The following is a 19,706-nucleotide window of genomic DNA, read 5'->3' as shown; positions in this document are numbered from 1 at the left end:
GACTGTTTTTCATCTATCCAGTGTAGCAACCATTGCAGATCATGTGTCCCCTCTTGAAAACCTTTTGTGAATTGCTCACTCTTGGCCAATTCTTGAGGCAATATTGACTATTAAAAATGCAAAAGACCACCAAGATGGGATCTTCACTGAAAATCTTTAAACCCCAAGTCTAAATCTTTAAACCCCAAGTCTAAGGTCCTAAAGATGACAATCATTATTTTTACTATTGCATTTGTATATTCTGTTTTTCACTCTCTCTTCCTACAATTCTTATTATTCTATATATTCTTGTCCAACAAATCAGTTAGTAGCTCTGTGCGTGATGTGATGTCCAACTAAAGCACATCTTGCGGTATTTCTCCTATCAGCAATGTAAGCAAGCAGAGAGCAAAGGAAGCTCAATTTCTCTCATTTAGCTGAAAATTTAACCTGTATTACTACATAACCCAGGCAAGGAGTGTGTCTTCCCATGATTGTCATAAGGCTACCTCAGCATTTCCTTTCCTATCCTTTTAAATCACACCACGTGTGCGAATCATTCCGTCAGGTATTTCCACATATATCTTATATTACTAATAAAATGTTGTATGTGACCTCCCCTCCCCCAGAATTCAAAAATAAGTTCTAAATTTCAGGCAATAACAAAATGGTAAAATATACAAAAATCTGGTACATTTCTGAAAAGTCGAAATTACCCTGTCAAAGTTGTTTGATTATAACGACACGTTATACGCACCAATTACCAATGAAATCTTCGGAGTGAGAGCTCTTATGCCAATTGGGACTTCAAGACTAGTCATTTTTACCTTTCACAGATTTCGAATGCTAATCTCATCTATTACATTCAAAAATATAGCTCAATCAGTTTTAAATATTCTGGCTTGATGAAGGGCAAGTACTCCATGTACCTTTAGGTTTAATAATAAGTACTTAGAATGATGTTAGAAATTATAATAATTTAAGAAAGTGACCACAGTAGGTTCTCCTCTGAAGGTCCATGACTACTCCAGTCATGGGCAGCTGGCTGAATTTATGGTACAAGGCATGGATTTCCTCCTATTGAGTGAATGTTAGACTGCTCTTGGTTACTCCAAAATAAATGTGCCATGATTGTATTCATGGGCATTTACTATTGGTTGAAAGATCTATGGAAGTGGAGGGCTATCGGTCTCTTTTCTCCCTTTGCAGCTTAAACACTATTTTCTTGTACTGTGCGATCTAGTTCGCAGAGAGGAATCTTTTAGTAACTTTTTGCTTAATTTCCCCACATTTTGTGCCCTAAACGTGTGGTATCTTCCGCAATGGGTTTTATCTTCAACTAATGCTAGGTAAATAGGTCAAGTGAAATAACCTCTAATCTGTTCTCAAAGAAGTTTCTTTGTATAACAGGTGGAGACTCCAGAAATTCACAAATTAGTCAAAGTGCAGAGAACTGGCTGTGAGGTGTTCAATGCCTCTTGACAAATTTACAATGTCAACTTTTTACCCACTGTTCACTGGAAACTGATAAAGAGAGGCTGAGAGAGTGAGGGCTAGAGGACCACGACACCTGCTGATGCACAGTACCCTCCAATGTGATCAAAACTGCACACTTGAAAGAATATGGTTTCCTAAACGAGACCTGTATGATGACATCACAGGTTGTTATCGTGGGTGTCGGAAAGTTCTTAAGGCTCTGCTTCTAGATGTAAAGTTGCAGGCAGTCCTTGACTGCTCAGAGAGAATATCAGTCTTTTTAGTGCTAATTCTCCTGATAGGTTATCCGATAACAATTGATCAGTTCTAAACACGTATCCACGTGAGCAGAACTGAATGGAGCCAAATCTGTATTTATGTATGCACGCATGCATACATACACACACACACACACACACACACACACACACACACACACACACACATACAGATAGCAAGATGATAGGTAAATATAGATAGATAATAAATAGATGATAGATGTAACATTAATAATTAAAGAATAAACCATGAATTTGAGATGAAATTGGAAGGGAATACAGAAGTTAGAGAACACAGGGCTGTCTCAAAAAATTTTAAAAGAAATTAAAAAGTAGTCTAGATTAAATATAAACAAAGAAGTCAGTAAAGTGACAAAGAAAGTAAAAAAAATTGTGAAAATGGTATTGTCCAACTGCTATGTAATTACAGGTACAAATTGATAAAATAGGAGGTTTTCTTTGCTCACTTATATAAACATAAGTACATATTTTGTAGAAAGGGATGGAATCAAACACATTTTTTATTCATATAAACTATGTTCACCTATTGTCTGTATTAACTAGAAGTTATTCTTCACCTCTTTTTTTTTTTTTTGGTTCTTTTTTTTTTTCGGAGCTGGGGACCGAACCCAGGGCCTTGTGCTTCCTAGGCAAGCGCTCTACCACTGAGCTAAATCCCCAACCTAGAAGTTATTCTTTACTACCCATGTAACTATTTTTAAAAGTGCATTGTTCCCTTCTTTGATAAATCATTACACCTTACTACACAGACATATTGTTGACATCAACGTCTTACAGGCAAACTAATGAAATGGACTCACAGATTACACAGAAGACTATCTTGGCGTGAACAGGCAAAGGCGATCCAAGGAAGCTCCTTCAACACGTTAGGGAGAATCCTTAAAAGCCTCATGGGAAAACTCAGTTTTGAAGGCATTTTTAAGGCAAAATTTTCCCAATGCACAAGGGCAAGAAGAAGCAAAGTCAACACAAAGCATGCAATTTTCTGGTAAATTAGAACTGTGTGTTACATGAGTTCCATGCGACAAAGGGCATTCGAGGACAGCATAGGAAGAAGGACGTCTTGCCTTAAGAAGAAGGGGTCTGTGAACTAATTCAACCACAGAAATGAAAGGCTACGGTTGCATACTCAGGATGATGTGGCTTTCTCTGGATGTCTCTGTGTGTGAGGATTCCAGAAAGCCTCTTCCACACAGGCTTAACCCACAATGGTCTAACTTAGGGCACAAATAAGTTCTGTGAGATAAAGGAGTAAAAGATATCCCCTGATTAGAATGTTTTGATTTAGTGAGTGTGTGATGGATTTCTAGTTTTTTATTACAGTATAATGATTTTGTTTTCAATAAACCACTATGAAGACCTATGGTGAATACGATATACAAAGGCAGAAGAAAGGGCAATTGCTGGGTGAAAGTTGCTAGAAGTCTAGGGAATGGGGAGGTTCATATTGGACGTGGGTATTTTGGAATGATTGTGCCTTGCCTATCTAGAAGTTTTAAAAGGGTACATGGGTAGTTTCATTTAAAAGGGAGAGTCTGAAGGAACATAATGAAATCGTGTGTGTGTTTGTGTGTACATAAAATTAAAAAAATTAAATTCATTCTTACATGTATATCTACAGATGACATATATATATAAACATATATATAAAAACATATGTATATATAATTTTATTAACATGTTTTCCACTTGTGCACATTTGAGGATCATAAAGTTTTCTGCAATTGTGTGTATAAATACAGCAATATCTTCTTAGTATCATTTGTATTACATTTTTGACCATCTGTGGTGATTACAAGAAACTACACTCTAAAGTTTCAGTTTTGGCTCAGTGAATATGATTTATAAACTGTGTACTGAGATCACACTGACTCCAGGATCCTCTGAACAGAAATATGTAGACACCAGCATATTCATAGCAGTCTAGAAGTGAGAATTCACACATATAAAAATTAATTTAAGTTTGTGTCAGATAGTCTGCACAAAATGTGTTTGCATGTATGCATGTAGAAGTACGAATACATTTTACTAAATTAAAGTGCAACGAAAATAAACTCCTGTTTCCTAGTGCATATTCATACTTCTCATTGGTTGTTTACCCTTTCACCTTTGCAATGATTCGATGAAAATATTCTAAGTGATACTCATAAAATTTGACAACGTACACTTCAGAAAATGATAAGAATGGCTTATATTCTTAATGAAGCAATGGAGCTAGAATCCCATGCTCTCCGTGCCGGAGTGTCTAGTGTCTGCATGTGTTTCTTCTGTGATGGCATGATTTTAGGAACATCAGCTCTGAAACTCTAAGCCCCTTCAGAAGGTTCCTCTCAGAAGCACAAGGCAGCACTTCAACAACAGTTGCATTTTAAAACTTTAATCTTTTCCTAAGATACTTTTTCATGTGCACTGTTCTTTTTACCGCATTTAGTCTGATTTCTTTGTTGCACTGTTTAGGCCAAAGAAAACATATTGCCTTAAAAATAGGTTAAGACTGGTGGCACGGGGGTGGGGAAGTGGGAACATCCTCTTGGAGACTGGGGAGGAGGAATGGGATGAGGAACAGTCAGAGGACAGATTGGGAAGGGGATAATGACTGGACTATAAAATGATGATTAAAGATTAATAATAATAACAACAACAGTAATAAAAATTGGTTATCACGCAAGTAAGAAAAATAACTTAATTCTTCCCTTTGAAAGGAAAAATAAAGATTCAATTACCAAGCCTTTACCACATGCTTTAGCTACAACAAAAACTGTTAATAATAGAATCAAAATCATAATCACCCAGATTAACCCCTTGCTTGTTACTGCAAACTCTAAGATCAAATACCATTTTATGGGAATGAGAACGTTGAAAAAGTGAGCTCGTATTTGGCAAAGTTTGTGCATTGTCTGAACCGTAAGGGTTTTTTTTTTTTTAACCTGCGTTATGTTATCACATCAACCAACAGTGGTTAGAAATTATTCCTCTGCCTTCTCAGAGAAAAGTCACCTGCCGAGGATGGTGGCAGCAAGACCTCCACTGAAAGAATGGCAAAAGACCTCTGTCATGACCGAGCATGTGGGAATCGCTGACCCTTAAACTTGGAAACACTGGGGTAGAGCACCTAATGTTCAGAGCTGCCCACACAGTCAGCTTCAGGGTCTCGTAAAGAGTGTTTATATCACAGCATATAGGGGAGAAAAAAAAGTAATGTTTCTGTGCAGAACCTCAGGCCAGTGGCATTTTGAATCATTACAACAATAAGCAGATTGTCTCTGAGAGAAGAGAATATATTCTGCAACAACACAGACACACACTATCAGTAGACATCAGTGTAAAACAGGAGAGGTGACAAGATTAAAAATAAGAGTATAAAGGGAAGAGTGAGAGAACGACTGTATCTAGAGATTAGACTTTGCAAAAGCAAGAAACTTCTACAAATCCAGTATCCATTTACACAGAGGTCCCCTCTAAAATTCTGAATACCCTTACCGTATTTTCCCTCTGTAACTTTGCACTTGTTCCAGAATATCGTGCAGAGCAAAAATGTCAATTAAGTGAAAGACATTTTATATCTTCACAATATAAACCATGCAGTGAGAAGAGGCCCATTGTCTCTCAGAAACGATAACACCGAATTATAAAGTCAACCTTGGCACCGAAAGATACACACATTTGAGCATTAAAAGCAAGTAAAATTCTGATTTGGTTTAGAATGAAGCATTTACTACACCAAGAACTGATTTATCCCCAGACATTTCAGACACATTTGGCAGGCAATACCTTTGTAATTCATATAAATCATTTTGACTCTTTGATAAGGGAGAAAAAAATCTATCCTAATTAGTTTCTACTTTACCTCAAATTGAAAAGCACAGTAAACAAATGGGATACTTAAAGTCTCCTGTAATTGTGATTGCGTTTGCATCACGGTTAACAAAATTAGATAACAGGCATTATCTTATGCTGCATTTATGAAAGACAACCAATTTTTCTTACCCGAGGACTTAGTTTGTAAACTTCTATTAGTGCCTTTAAATTCTACTGTGATACACGAGAGACAGAACTACCCAGCATTCACTATATTGCAGCCATAAAAAACACTCGGCAGGCACGATACATCGCCATACCTTTCCATGACAATACGAAAGAGTATTTAAAAATGCCTGTGAAGTAAATCACTCACTATTCTTTAGCTTGAATTCACAGAGAAGGCTACCGCCACCCCTTGTCTACGTTTAAAAACAGATTAATTGCTCGCACATTACCCACTAGGTACACCCACTTCTTACTTCCACACTGCCTACTTTTCCTTTCATTATTTCCTCTTTATTAAAAGTTTGACTGTAAATTGACTTCCTCCGTAGTGAAGCCATTTAAAGCACACTTACTTGAAAAGTGTAAAACCGGGTCCCATTAGGAAGATGCACTTTAGGGGAGCCGGAAACGGTGTTCATATCCGAGAAAATCATTTCTGATCACAGAGACAGTATAATCCACAGGAGCTACAGACGCCGAGCCGAGAGCTTAACGTGCAGATAAATCCGTGCATGCATTGAGGGGGACTACAGGGTAAAATGAAATCTGTCCCATCCTTCTTGGATACACAGGAATAGCTTTCAGAAGCTTTCTTCTCCGTTTGAAATCTAAGCTCAAAGGGCACCAGCTACTGACCTTTCCTGCAGCTCGTTCTTTATAACGTAGAGTGTTAAAAAAAATTAAAAACACAGAAGGAAAGAAGCAAGAACCAACGATAAACGGAGCCTGTGCAGAATCTGGCAGTGCTGTGGACCTGCCCATCTGTTCTCAGTGATAATCACCTCCCTCCACCACAGTCTAGCAGAGTGATTATGCTAAATATCCTGGTTAACCAATAACATACAGTTTCATTTCGGGGATGCATGCACAGTGTTATTCAGAGGACCTCTTCTGACGAACGTGGAGCGTGCTGCACACGCTGTTAAAGCTGCGTTTAGTAACTGAAGGTTGTCTTTATCGCTCCAGTTTTTTGGGATATATATTTGTAATCCTCAATCTCTCTCTCTCTACTCCCAGTCTTTCCAATGGTGTCCAATATTTTTGTAAAACCTTTATAAAGTGAGAATTCTTTCCTATAGATCAAAATATAATATGACTAAATACAACGCTGGAAAGCAACAAGCTACAACCCTTTAAATCTCTGTAATGTTAGGAATATTTACCCATAACATTCAAATAACAAACGCAACCTGACTACTATTCAGTCATTTCTAACTTAGTTCAAAAATTAGTAGCACTTAAACTGTCACCCATTTGTTTTAATTAAGCCCATTTCTTACATGAATAAAGCAGACAATAAAGGTATTTACAAACATGGGAATTTTAATGGAGGATTCAAAAGTGTTTGCAAGCCCTGAAATTTGTTAAACATGCCTATTTTTTCTATGCCTTTAAACAATTATTCACTCTGTATAAAAGATCAGATTTGGATGACTTGGCAACTTCTTGAGGTAAAAATAAATGTTCCATTTACACATGGTTCAAAGGGAGGAGATGTCAGGAATGAAATGGAATGACCCAAAAGACTGTCTTGGCAAAAATATCTAAGTTCAAACAGTGAGACATCGCCGAGGACTAGGAACCACTTACTTTGAAGAGGCAGGTGATAAAAGGACGGTGAAGGATTACAAACTGCTGTGACCAGGCACACACACAACATTAATACTAGATTGGGAGGCTGAGGCAAGAGGATTACTGTGAATCCAGGATAGTTTAGGCTATTCTGGGCTATATATAAGTCAAGATTCTGCCTCAAAAAAAAATAAAATATTGCGTTTTTAAATTATTATTTTGCTTATACTCACAACACTGGGAAAGCAGACTGGGAACCTGGGTTTTCATCTTGGAAGAGAATGTGCCTACACATGTTGAAAGGAATTCATGAAAGAAGGTTTGCCAGAAGTGGGTAGACTGTTGTGTGTTTAGGGTAAAGTTAGGTAGCACACCAATCAGCAAGCTGCTAGTCCCAGAGACAGGATCTCGAGAGAGAGGTAGCTAGCAAGACAAGGCATATTAGGGAGTTGTAGGAAGTATTGGGAGCTTCTACCTCAATAGGATGGTTCCCAATATCTACCTCAGGCCTCCCTATGCAGGAACACACACACACACACACACACACACACACACACACACACACACACACACTGTAAACATATAAATGTGTATACATACACATATGGAAATGGAGGCAAAGTTTACTTCTTCTTCATCTATTTTAATCATTTATTTATATTTGAACAAACTGCTCTGTTTATTTGCTCCTTTGCAATGTTACTTGGTATTTCACATCTCTCCTACTCTCTGCTTACAGTGTCTCCTCACCAGTTTGACTTCTGTGTCCTTTCGACGTGCATGCCCCCTTTGCTATTGGGTTTTTGGTTTGTTTGAAATTTGTTGGCTTAAATGAAATTATAAATACTTTTCTCTAGTGATAATAACTTGCTAAATGGGCTTGTATTATTACAAGTAAATTTGAGAGCACAATTTCAATAATGATTTAAGTACCCATAATATCCCATTTTTCAGATAATATTACCCACTCTTATTTCTTAATCCTCACGGGATTCTCTCTGGTGAATTTAAGGTATAGATTGTATAGTCTTACTTTTTAAAATAAAATGTAGATAGTACTTGTCCATCTTTCAAAATGGTCAGCTGAGGTTTAACTAAACAATAGATGTATTCATTTTAAAATTAATCTGTTACGATATTCTTTTTTTAAAGATTTATTTATTTATTTTATGTGAGTACACTGTCACTGTCTTCAGACACACCAGAAGAGAGAATTGGATCCACTACAGATGGTTGTGAGCCACCATGTGGTTGCTGGGAATTGAACTCAGGACCTCTGGAAGAGCAGTCGGTGCTCTTAACCACTGATCCATCGCTCCATCCCAACATATTTTTTTCTGTTTTTTTCTTTATTAACTTGAGTATTTCTTATTTACTAAAAGTAAATTCAACATACGAAATAGAAACAACACTGCAATTTAACAGGTGTGATCTACTTTTAGAAAACCAAATTAAAGAAAATTAAAACCTTAAAAAATTGGCCCTTTCATACCATGTTTTAACTCTTTAATCCCCTTCAATTCCCTAAGCAATTGCTTCATGCTCACCAGAAATCCATGAGTGGAATTCACTTCTCAAGCTCAAACCTGAAGCTTCATGAATAATTGGGTTCAATTACTCTCTAGTACTATTCAAAAATCTAAAAATTATAGTTGATCTTCATTCATACATTCATAAATAAAAATGGATGAATTTTGATATTTTTCTTTGCAGATTTGTTACGTTAAATGATGAAGTACAGAGTATATATTTGCTAATGATATAGTGTAATTATTCTATAGTGTCTTTTGTGAGCAATCATACAGGTGATTCATACTTGAACTGAAAAGGAACTATGAATTATTAAAATAGAACAACAGATATTAACAAGAGGTACCATTAGCTTTCCTATTCACAGCAAACACCAATTTATGTCTCTGTTTAGAGAACTTTTGAAGCATTTAAAGAGAGAACATACTTGTAAATACTTTATGAAAATTGCGTTAAGTCTGAAGAAGTTCTGCCCACGAGGAAATGCACATACAATGAACAGCTGGAACTGAATTTGTGGAGGTAAACTGTGTGAGCACAGGGAAGTGTTTTCATTACGCTGTTTATGCTTCAATCATGCGCTCATGTCAGTATGTCACCTTGAGACCTCAGTAGTATATTAATATTATATATGAATTCTTGACTAACCTAAGTAAAAGACTATAGTCTATTAAGTGTCTCTTGCTCTCTATTCACTTTCTCTCAACATCACATACTTGCTTCTGCAAATATTAATGGCTAGTGATCAAGGGTTTTCAATTTTGGTATTGTTCTCGGGCTCTGAAGAGTGATTGTAAAATACACAGTATGACCCCTTCTTTGTATTTGGTTGGGCCAATAGTAAATGACAATAGACAGTAACTAGCCAAAGACTTAAAGAGCAGTGTTTCAAGTACTAATCAGTGTTGCAAGGATTCTAAGTGATTTGGTTCAAAACGTACCTTACAAGAAGGCTGCATTAGAGTGGTGCCAGGAAAAGCCGGGGTTAACCTTCAAAGAGGCATTGATGGCACGAAGTAACCAAGAAATGCAGCTGATAAAATTTCAAAGCGTAAGAAATACGTGCATTGGCTGTATGTTTGTGCAAAATTCCCAAGTAAATTTAGGACAGATCTTTCATCTGATCAGTACTATACTTTTCCACAACTAAGTATCATCAGACCATTCTTGTCTGGTAAAAGATTTGAAATTTAGAGTTATGTTTTCACAGTTTTGGTGAATATGTTTTGACATCATAACTTTCCAAGGTTATTTTACAAAACTTTGATTACTTTCAATTTATCTTAAGATCATTAAGACATCTACTTGTAAATAAAAGAACATACGTAACAGGACCTGTGGAGTTGTCACAATGAGTAAGAACCCTTGTTCTGCAGACATTAGAGACCTGAATTTAAAATGCAAGCACTTGGAGTTTTTAAAAAAGCCAAGAGATGTCGCATATGCCTGGAACTCATGCACTGTGGGGAAGAAATAGGAATATTGCAAGAGCTCACCAGTTAGTCAGCCTAATAGAAAAGTTGAGCCAATGGTTTAGGGAAAGATTTTTGTCTCAAAGCAATAGGTGAACCCCAACAGAGGAAGACATCTGATATTCTGCTTTGGTCAATCCCTGTGCATGCACAGATGCGTTTACCTGCACACCCATGGATATGTATGGACCATGCATATATATGGTAAATGTGTAACACTGATACATAGAAAAACGATATAGCCCAATGTTATGTGTGGAAAACATGTTAACAATGCCTTCCAAGCAGCATCTACTATGTGAAAGAAAACAAAAGAGTTCATTGCATTGCAATAGACAGACCATTGCAAAACATATTCTGAAGAATTACAAAAAAGAAGTAAGTGGAGAATATGAATTTAATAAAGTTTAAATATAGCTGTCTCAGACACTTGAAGTTTTATGGAAATCAATGTAAAAGCAATATTTGAAATACAACTAAATTATACTTTCTTAAAACTTGGAAAGCAGAACTTTGAATTCCAACACTGTTTTTAATTGACTCCCCAAAATCATCTCCCATGTCATTCTGCCTCGGAGGATATTCCACGGCCGTCTAGCATGCTTATTGCAGGGTTGCACTTAGAAGAATCCTAAAATGCTTCAGAACTTGTCGTTGTGTAATCTCTCAATATAAAGATTCAGCTCAAAGATGTTGTACAGTACTTCAAAATAATTCTCTTCTCAGGTGATGATTTTCAACCTGTGACTCATAACCTCTTTGAGGAGCAAAAGGCCCTTTCACAGGGGTTTGCTAAGAACATTGGAAAACAGATACTGTTATAATTCATAACAGTAGAAAATTATAGTTATGAAGTAGCAGTGAAGGTAATCTTATAGTTGGGAGTCACCACAACATAAGAAACTATATTAAAGGATTGCAGCATTAGGAAGGTTAAGAACCACTATTGTAAGGAGTTGCGAGGTTTTGAAGAGATGGACCAACAGTCAAAGTGTGTACTGTTCAGCGGGGAGACTCAGAATTCACATTCAAGAAGCAACACTGGGAGGCTTACTAATGCCTGCAGCTCTTCCCCCCAGAAACCCAGTGCCATCTCTGGCCTCTGGATGTGCTGCACATGTAGGCATACAGACAAATATATATAAATTAAATTAAATAAACATTTTTAGAAGTAGTTGCCCAACATATTCCATCTCATGTAAGTAATTTGCCTTTAATGCATTCATTTATGCACATGGATAAGAAGCTCGGAAATTTGCTATGGTGATGAGAATTTTTGAAACTTAAACAACATATTAAACTGGCTGCTCATTTTCTGTTTGTGGTAAATTCTGAGGTGAAAAGAGGACATGGTAAAAGAAGAATGAAGGATGAGAAGCAGAGAAAGGGAAGGAGGGGAGACAAGGAGAGGGAAAGGAACATAGGCACATCGCTATAATTTGCCCCATAGCACTATATGATACTAAAAACTTTTGTCAGCATACATTCTACTATAAGTCATGTCAGATGGTGTGGGTGTTAGAGCCCAGATGGACACTGATTCTGACTGAGTGGACTATCATGGCTTTCCAAGTTATTGCTAGATAGCTATACATTTCCTTTTTCACAGCTTCTCTAAGATATTTATCCATTTCCAGATCAAGTAGTATGTATGTTCATATCACACATGGTATGTACACAACTCCATACAGAATAGGCAAGTTCTTGGTGAATTAATGAAGGAAGATTAGCTATAGTCTAAACGCCAGTCAATATTTTAATAAAAGCATGTAGTAGTTCCAAGTGTCTTTAAGATATTTAATAGTTTATGTTATATATAGGAAGGCAAGCCTTTTCTAATCTATACATATCAACTTCCCTACCTATAAATACAGATAAGTCTATTTCTCTACAACCACAAAGAATTGGGGAAAGTCCAATTGAATAAGAGAGGTGCAAGTCCTGTCAACAGTAGAGGTTCTTGTCTTCTTTATGCAAAACAATTCTTTTAAGTCATTTCATAAGAAAGTGATATAAATGAGGAGAGGAAGGAAAGTGCCAAAATAGTTCCCAGTCCTGTGGAAGAGACTTGGGATCATATTGTGTTGGTATGAAATGAGGAAGATTTGTTCATAAAAGACAGCAGTTGAAGTGAGTGAACATTCTATTCTGTATCTCATGCTTAACAAAGATCAGAATGTTATAGAAGCAAAGATAACGTTGGCAGAACTGAAGACTAGACTAATGCCTTATTCATGTATTTTCTTCCTTATTCTTCAGCCACAGTTGCCATGGTAGAAAGAACATCATTTCCTGTTTAATTTTACCTTTCCCGAGAATTTTGTTTACAACATGAAGCCAATCACTGTCATGCTTTAATTAAGTTAAGAATAATGGCAGTAAATCAATAGCTACATTCATCAAAGGACTTTGTATGTCATTGTATGGACCTCAAAGGAATCTTCATAAAGAAGTAATTCTTCCTTTCTGGTGTATATGAAAAGTAACATTTTATTGTAAGCATTGAACTTATGTAAGTTAACAGTCAAAATGGTGTAAAGTCTTCATTTAAAATCCAGTCTATTTGATTATCAAGTACTATTATTAAAACAAGTTCTTGGCAGTAATTTATCTGGCAAGATTTTTATTTGATATATACTACAGAAAGAAAGATTACTAAATTTCTTATTTGCTAATGCATTTTATATAAAATAATTATTAAATGTCATTGTATCTGATTAACTACATAGTTTCATTTTATGAAATTATTCAAAATTTTCTAACTCGCTAGATGTGGATTGTATGAAAAGGGGAAAAGAATCAGAGACTTTTGTCCTTAATAGAGATTCACGTTTATGACTAAGCTGTGGAAGGATAAAACAGTGAGCATATGAGACAATGATTGCTTTAGAGGGGCAAGCTTGGTAAAAATCCAAGTGTTCTGTTTTCTGCAGGTTGTACTTGAGATTACTATTATTCAGTAAATAAGAATGTCACAAAGGAGGATGAATATACAAATCTGAAACCACAACTGAATGCAAACTGAAGACAAAAGACTGGATGAGGTCAGTAAGGACATGCATGTTCATAGAAAAGACACTCAGTGTTGAGCAATGAAGGATAAAGAAGGAATTGATGACACAGGGATGACAAGAAGATGGATATGTACTGAAAGCCCTGTCAATCAACTAGATGATGGCAGTCAATAGTTTCAAATGGTCTTGGAAGAACAAATAAGATGAGGACTGAAAATTAACAATGGGCTATTAAAATAAATAGGTTACTTCAGGGAAAAAAACATAGAAAAACTGAACTACATGTGTGTGTGTGTGTGTGTGTGTGCATGTGTGTGTAAATTGAGAGATTTCTAAAGCCATTAATTTTGATAAATATGTGTACATGGTGGGCCTATATAATGTGAGCCCATGTGTTTCTATGTGTGTGTGCAGCTTCATGTACCCATGTGCGTGCATGCTGAGAAGAAAGGTTTGACATCACATGCCTGTTTCAATCACTACACAGTATCTATCGAGGCGGTGTATCTCACCAAGCATGGAACTTGTCAGCTTGGCTCCTTTAGGTACTCAGCTTGCTCTGGGGATCTTTGTATGCTCCTAAGGGCATTGGGATGCAGGTCGCTACTCTGCCTGCCCTGAATTTATATGAGTGCTAGGGATCCAAACATAGTTCCTCACATTCCAGGACAAGTGCTTTATTCCCTGGGCTATTTCCCAGGCACATAAAACTGCTCTGTAACATGAGTTCTCAAAAGGAAGCCAATGAATGAAGGATTTGCTAACAATGAAAAGAGGAAAAGAAATAGCATGCTCATCTGGAAGGGGGAAACTCTAAGCGTGAAAAGTGATATAGGATGCAAAGAGCTGAGTGTCTAGAGTAAGATCATTGAGTAGAGAAGGGGAGAATCTGCAACTGAAGAGACTAACTTTAGGAGGAGCTAAAACCCCCTTGGGTAATAGATGATAGAGCACAGTTTGGGGCTCACTGTCCATCATTAGTAGTTGTGGATGTAGAAGTTTGTGTATATTCTCAGGAATTAGGAAGCAAGGATATCAGCTATGAAAGACTGAGAGAGAAGGTTTTCCATGCTTGGACGTTAAAATACTCAAAGACTTCAGCATTATTTTATGTCTACATCACTGGATTATAAAAACATTGCCTTGTGATAATATGAACGTTGAGAAAGAGTGATCCACATACTTTTCTTAAACCTTGTCATTTTTCTCAATAAGGAACTATATTTTATTTTTTCCCTCAGTCAAATTTTGTCTTTTAGTGTGATCATCACTAGTGTCTTGGTCAGGTTATAATTTTCATGTCGTTAATGAAACTTGATAAGTGTTTTATCTGCCAAGATCTAAAGAAGCAAAAGGTGGAGTGCCACTTAGGAAGGAATGATCTCTAACACAATGGTCCTGTTAACACAAAATTATTTAAGAATATATCAAATCATAACCTCTGCCCTGGATATATAGGCACAAGAAAGAATGCAATCAAGTATCAGTTGTTCAGCTTTCTTAATAAGAGGTCATGAGGCACAGAATTAAGTATCTGCTACAATATCAAAAATTATAGGGCCACATAATATATTTAAATTATCTCCCTTGTACTTGACATTCCCAACATGTAAATAAGTGAAGGAAACAAATATTAACATTTCATAACTAATATAGAAAGCCTTATTGCAAATGATCCCCTCTAATATCTCCAGAGTACATAATCAGGAATGCAATTAGAGTACCTTGGAAGGCATTATCCACATTAGAGGTCCTATTCACACAAATAAATATTAATTTGATTGAACTGATTAGGGGCAAAGAATTGGATGCTTCTTTCAACTCTGACTGTATCACTATGCAAGAACCAAGTCCATATAATCATTAACATCACTGGCGATCATGCCAAACAGTATCGAGACTATATTCCTTTCCTTTTACTTTCCAAATGAATAAAATTTTGACTCAGCATTTCTGAGTCTAAGTTTGCTTCCCTTAAGAGCGGTTTAAAATAAGTTCTAACTCAACCTGGATGCTGTGAAAACTAAGTGAGATGAGGCATGCATTTCTGATTACATCACATTGGATATGTGCATTTTACAATGGCATCTCAGTCACCTACTGTCTTAAGGCTTCCATGGCTGTGAAGGGACACCATGTTCAAGGCAGGTCTTACCAAAGACAACATTCAATCGGGGCTGGCTTACAGTTTCAGAAGTTTAGTCCATTATTATCATGGCGGGAAGCATGGCAGGATCCAGACAGACATGCTGGAGAAGGAGCTTAGATCTTGATCCAACTGTAGTTAGGAGAAACTGTCTCCTGCAGGCATCCAGGAAGGTCTCTCTTTAGCACATAGGAGTAGATCTCCAAAGCCCATGCCTCAGTACACACTTCCTCTGACAAGGCTTCACCTCCTTTAATAAGGCCACACCTCTTAATAATGTCACTTCCCATGGACCAAGCATATTCAAACCACCATACCCACTAAGATCCAGTTTCAGTGTCTTTATTTGATGCTTCAGCAGGCCAAAGGTAGGAATCACTATCATCCCAGAACTACTGTGTGTCAGCTACAGCACTTCTTAGGATGGTCAATAAACTGTTCATAACCAGCCCCTATGCCTATCCCTGGGCAGAGACCTTGGGAAAGTTTGCCAGTCTCTTGTTTCTGATTTTGCTCAACAGTGTAGTTGAGGATATTTGTGCACCTGTGAATGACATCATTCTATTTTACTACTTCCTATTCTCTGATAACTTGCTATCAGTTTGGGTAGCACCCAAAGTTCCTCTTCATGGCAATTACACTCCTTTGGCTTGGGCCTCTACGTGGCCAGAACAAAGCTCAGTCATGTTCACATCCCGGGCCTAGCTCCCGGCATGCTGTTTTGCTCCTTAACTCCCCATAACCTTGCCCAACAACTCCATCCCCAGCTACCTAAGCCAACCTCTCATCACACAGTGCCAAATTGGTTCTTGCCGGTGTGTGGTCCTAAAACTACATCTACCCTCACAGTCTGGATACACACAGTCCTGGCTCCAGACACAGCATGTGCAGTGGTTTACCCGAGGAATACACTCAGAACAAAGCCTAACCAGCTTTCTCTACACGCCAGACCTTGTCCCTGCTGTTCAGTTCCTCTACTGGCCCAGCCTAAGGAATGCTACAATCTCATATTAGACACACATCCCATCAAAATCCATATACAGGAGTCACATCACAAAAACACAAAAGATGAGAAGGGCCAAACTTACTAGTACTCTAGAAATATCCTCTGATATGTATTACTTAATTGAACCCCATGATGCAGAATATAAAAGAGCAATAATGCAAAAATGATAAGAAGATATGAACAGATATATCGGTGAACTGAGAGAGGATGAGAAAACGTCCTGAGACATGTCCTAGAAAACACAAACACATGGATGAATCAAGTGATAAACGTGAGACATGATTTGAAACCTGAATTCAGTAAAGAAATAGAAATACAGAAGCAAACTCAGGCTGAAATGAAGATGCATGAAGAGAAAATAAAAATAAAAAAAACATAACCCGATTAGAAAAACAAATCAGAGAAAGCTTTACCAGTAGAAAAGGTCAAGTATAAGAGTCACATCAGAGTTTGGAGACAATGGGGAGGAACAAAATCTCTCAAGTACAGGGTATGAAGAAATGTTAAAGTGCACAAATGAACATGGATAAAACATTGAAGCGTCATGGGAAAGACCAAGTATTTTAATTATAAGGCATAAAACGAGAAAAATCCCAGGTCAGTGGCATAGCCTGACCATCAATAGGCTCATAGTAGAAGACTTCCTGCAAATTAAGGAAAGGCATACCCATGGAGATAAAGAAGCATACCGAGCACTAAATGAACAGGGCCAGTAAAGAAACTCCACATAATATAGCTAAAATATTATTTGTACAACACAAAGAAAAGCAATAAACAGTACTTTAAAAACATCACTCTAGCTTTGATACTGAGAGTACATGATGAGAATGGATGTCACAGTAAGAGAAGGTTAGCAAACCAATGGGCAAATAAAGCAAATGGTGGCTTGGCTACGTTCTTAACCCTGAGATATAGATGAACTCCAAAAATACTCGAAAGAGAGATTTGAATGTGAGGGAAGAAAGAAGCAAGAAGTCCAAGAGGTTTCCTAATCACATTACAGGATACAGCTGCCCTAAACAGGGATGAAGTGATTATGATGTGTCAGCTTTAGATGGAAATCTCAGAGTTTAGCTTTTGCAATTACCAACTTAAAGATACCCATCAAGTAGTTGCACTTATGAAATGTATTTGAGTAGAGTTCTCATGGGAGATGTTCATTTTAGATGACTTGGTCATTTGATGTAAGAAATAAGATAAGGGTGATCTAATTACAGAGCCCTATACACCTTGGTATAAAGAGATTCCAGGAAAAAAAAAGAAATAAATGAAAGATCTGACAGGAAAGGATGCTAAACGTTTTTTTTTCTTTTTATTGGGTATTTTTTGTTTATTTACATTTCAAATATTATTCCCTTTCCCCATTTTCTGTCCATAAGCCTCCTATCCCATTACCCCCCCCTTCTTCTATGAGGGTGCTCCCCCACCCATCCATCAACCCCTTCCCACCTCCCCACCCTGACATTCCCCTACACCGGGGTCAGGGGTGGGGTGGGGGTCCAGGCTTGGCAGGACCAAGGGCTTCTCCTCCCATTGGTGCCCAACAAGGCCATCCTCTGCTACATATGCAGCTGGAGCCATGGGTCTGTCCATGTGTGCTCTTTGGATGGTGGTTTAGTCCCTGGGAGTTCTGGTTGGTTGGTATTGTTGTTCTAATGGGTTTTCGAGCCCCTTCAACTCCTTCAATCCTTTAACTCTTCCAATGGGGACCCTGTTCTCAGTTCAATGGTTGGCTGCAAGTGTCAACCTTTGTATTTGTCAGGCTCTGGCAGAGCCTCTCAGGAGACAGCTATATCAGGCTCCTGTCAGCATGCACTTCTTGCCATCCCCAATAGTGACTGGGTTTGGTGGCTGTATATGGGCTGGATCCCCAGGAGGGGCAGTCTCTGGATGGCCATTCCTTCAGTCTCTGCTCCAAACTTTGTAGCACTGAACTTTTAAGTCACAAACCTGCCACACACTGGGCACCGAAATCCCAAAGCTGACACTGACAGGTCCCTGCCTGGACACAGTTCTTCGTAGTCTGACTTGGATGTTGAAAAATGTAGACCAAGAGTGGTTGTTTTGCCAAGTCAATCAGATCAGCCAGTTCAACTTTCATGACAAGTTTACATATATATGATGACTCTCTTATTCTGAATTTAACAAGATATCAGAATGAGAATCAAATAAGGAAAGCATACACTTTCAATTCTCAGTAATATACCTTACTGACTCTGGAGGAGTCAGAAAGTCAGTTTGCAGCTTCTAGAGGACAGTGGTGACAGGATCCCAGGAGAGGTGTAAGGCGTATGAAAGTGAAGTGTGTTATTTTAAGCAGAGGTAATCCAGACTGCAAGCTGCCAAACACAAGCTCTCCCTGACACTCTGAGGCAGCCTGACAATTCCCAGAGTATACGTAAAGCCTATGGTTGGGCTTTTGCAAGATGAGGTTTGGCTTAATGAAAAAGCCGTGCAGAAAAAAGAAAACTGCCTGGAATTTGAGTTAATTGGGGAAAGTCTATATTACACAGAAAGGAAAATGGACATGCTGTGAGGTGAGATTCATGTAACATTTTAACACGCAGAAGTATAAACTCCTCACGAGCTATGGATTTTCAGCGTAAAACCCTAATGCTATGGCCATCGCCACATGGTAGAAACGCTTGGGCCTCCTAATTTCTTGTCTTGTTTTTCTTTTATTTTGATTATACAATTTCTCACTCCCATTTCCTCCCTCCAAATCCTTCCATATATCTTTCCTTCCTCTCTCTCAACTTTACTGCCTCTAAATTTTAATCATTGTTACAGACATATGTGCATATGGATATCTACATATATTTCAAAATATAACATGCTCAATCTGAATAGTGCTACATGAATGTATGCATCCAGAGTCAACCATTTGTTACTGGAAAACCAAACAGTGTGGTCTTGCCTGGAAAAGACATTTCTCTCATGCCGAGCATTCTTTAGTTACCTGTAGTTCTTTGTATAGGTTTGAAACCTAGGGTCTTTGCCCCTATCTCCTTTGCCATGTCTTAGTGCCATCCTTACTTAGCTCATGTTTGGACAGTCATTTTAGTGAGACTTTATAAGTGTGGCTTGCAACAACTCCAGGACACAAAGTTTCATGGTGAATTCCCTGATCCCTTAGCTCTTACTATCTCTCTCTCTCTCTCTCTCTCTCTCTCTCTCTCTCTCTCT

General features: G+C 37.7%; 1 protein-coding gene across 50 annotated transcripts in view; it reads right to left on the bottom strand.

Annotated features, from left to right (window-relative positions):
* The window catches only part of Ppfia2 (PTPRF interacting protein alpha 2), a 474,298-nt gene that overhangs the window by 292,080 nt on the left and 162,512 nt on the right, over positions 1-19,706 (bottom strand). For 10 of the 50 annotated variants that reach the window (XM_063263791.1, XM_039079461.2, XM_039079471.2 and 7 more), the window contains exon 1: positions 6,134-6,598. The exons of 21 other annotated variants lie outside the window; for them this stretch is intronic. In XM_063263791.1, coding sequence (XP_063119861.1) covers positions 6,134-6,214 — 81 coding nt within the window. In that variant the 5' untranslated portion in view covers positions 6,215-6,598. Of the gene's footprint in view, positions 1-6,133; positions 7,857-19,706 lie in introns of those variants that run through there. 19 more of the 50 variants (XM_063263793.1, XM_039079464.2, XM_039079473.2 and 16 more) reach the window with 8 other exon arrangements.

Source organism: Rattus norvegicus, chromosome 7 (assembly GCF_036323735.1).
Source record: "Rattus norvegicus strain BN/NHsdMcwi chromosome 7, GRCr8, whole genome shotgun sequence".
NCBI lineage: Eukaryota > Metazoa > Chordata > Mammalia > Rodentia > Muridae > Rattus > Rattus norvegicus.
This window is presented reverse-complemented; position numbering and strand designations above follow the sequence as displayed.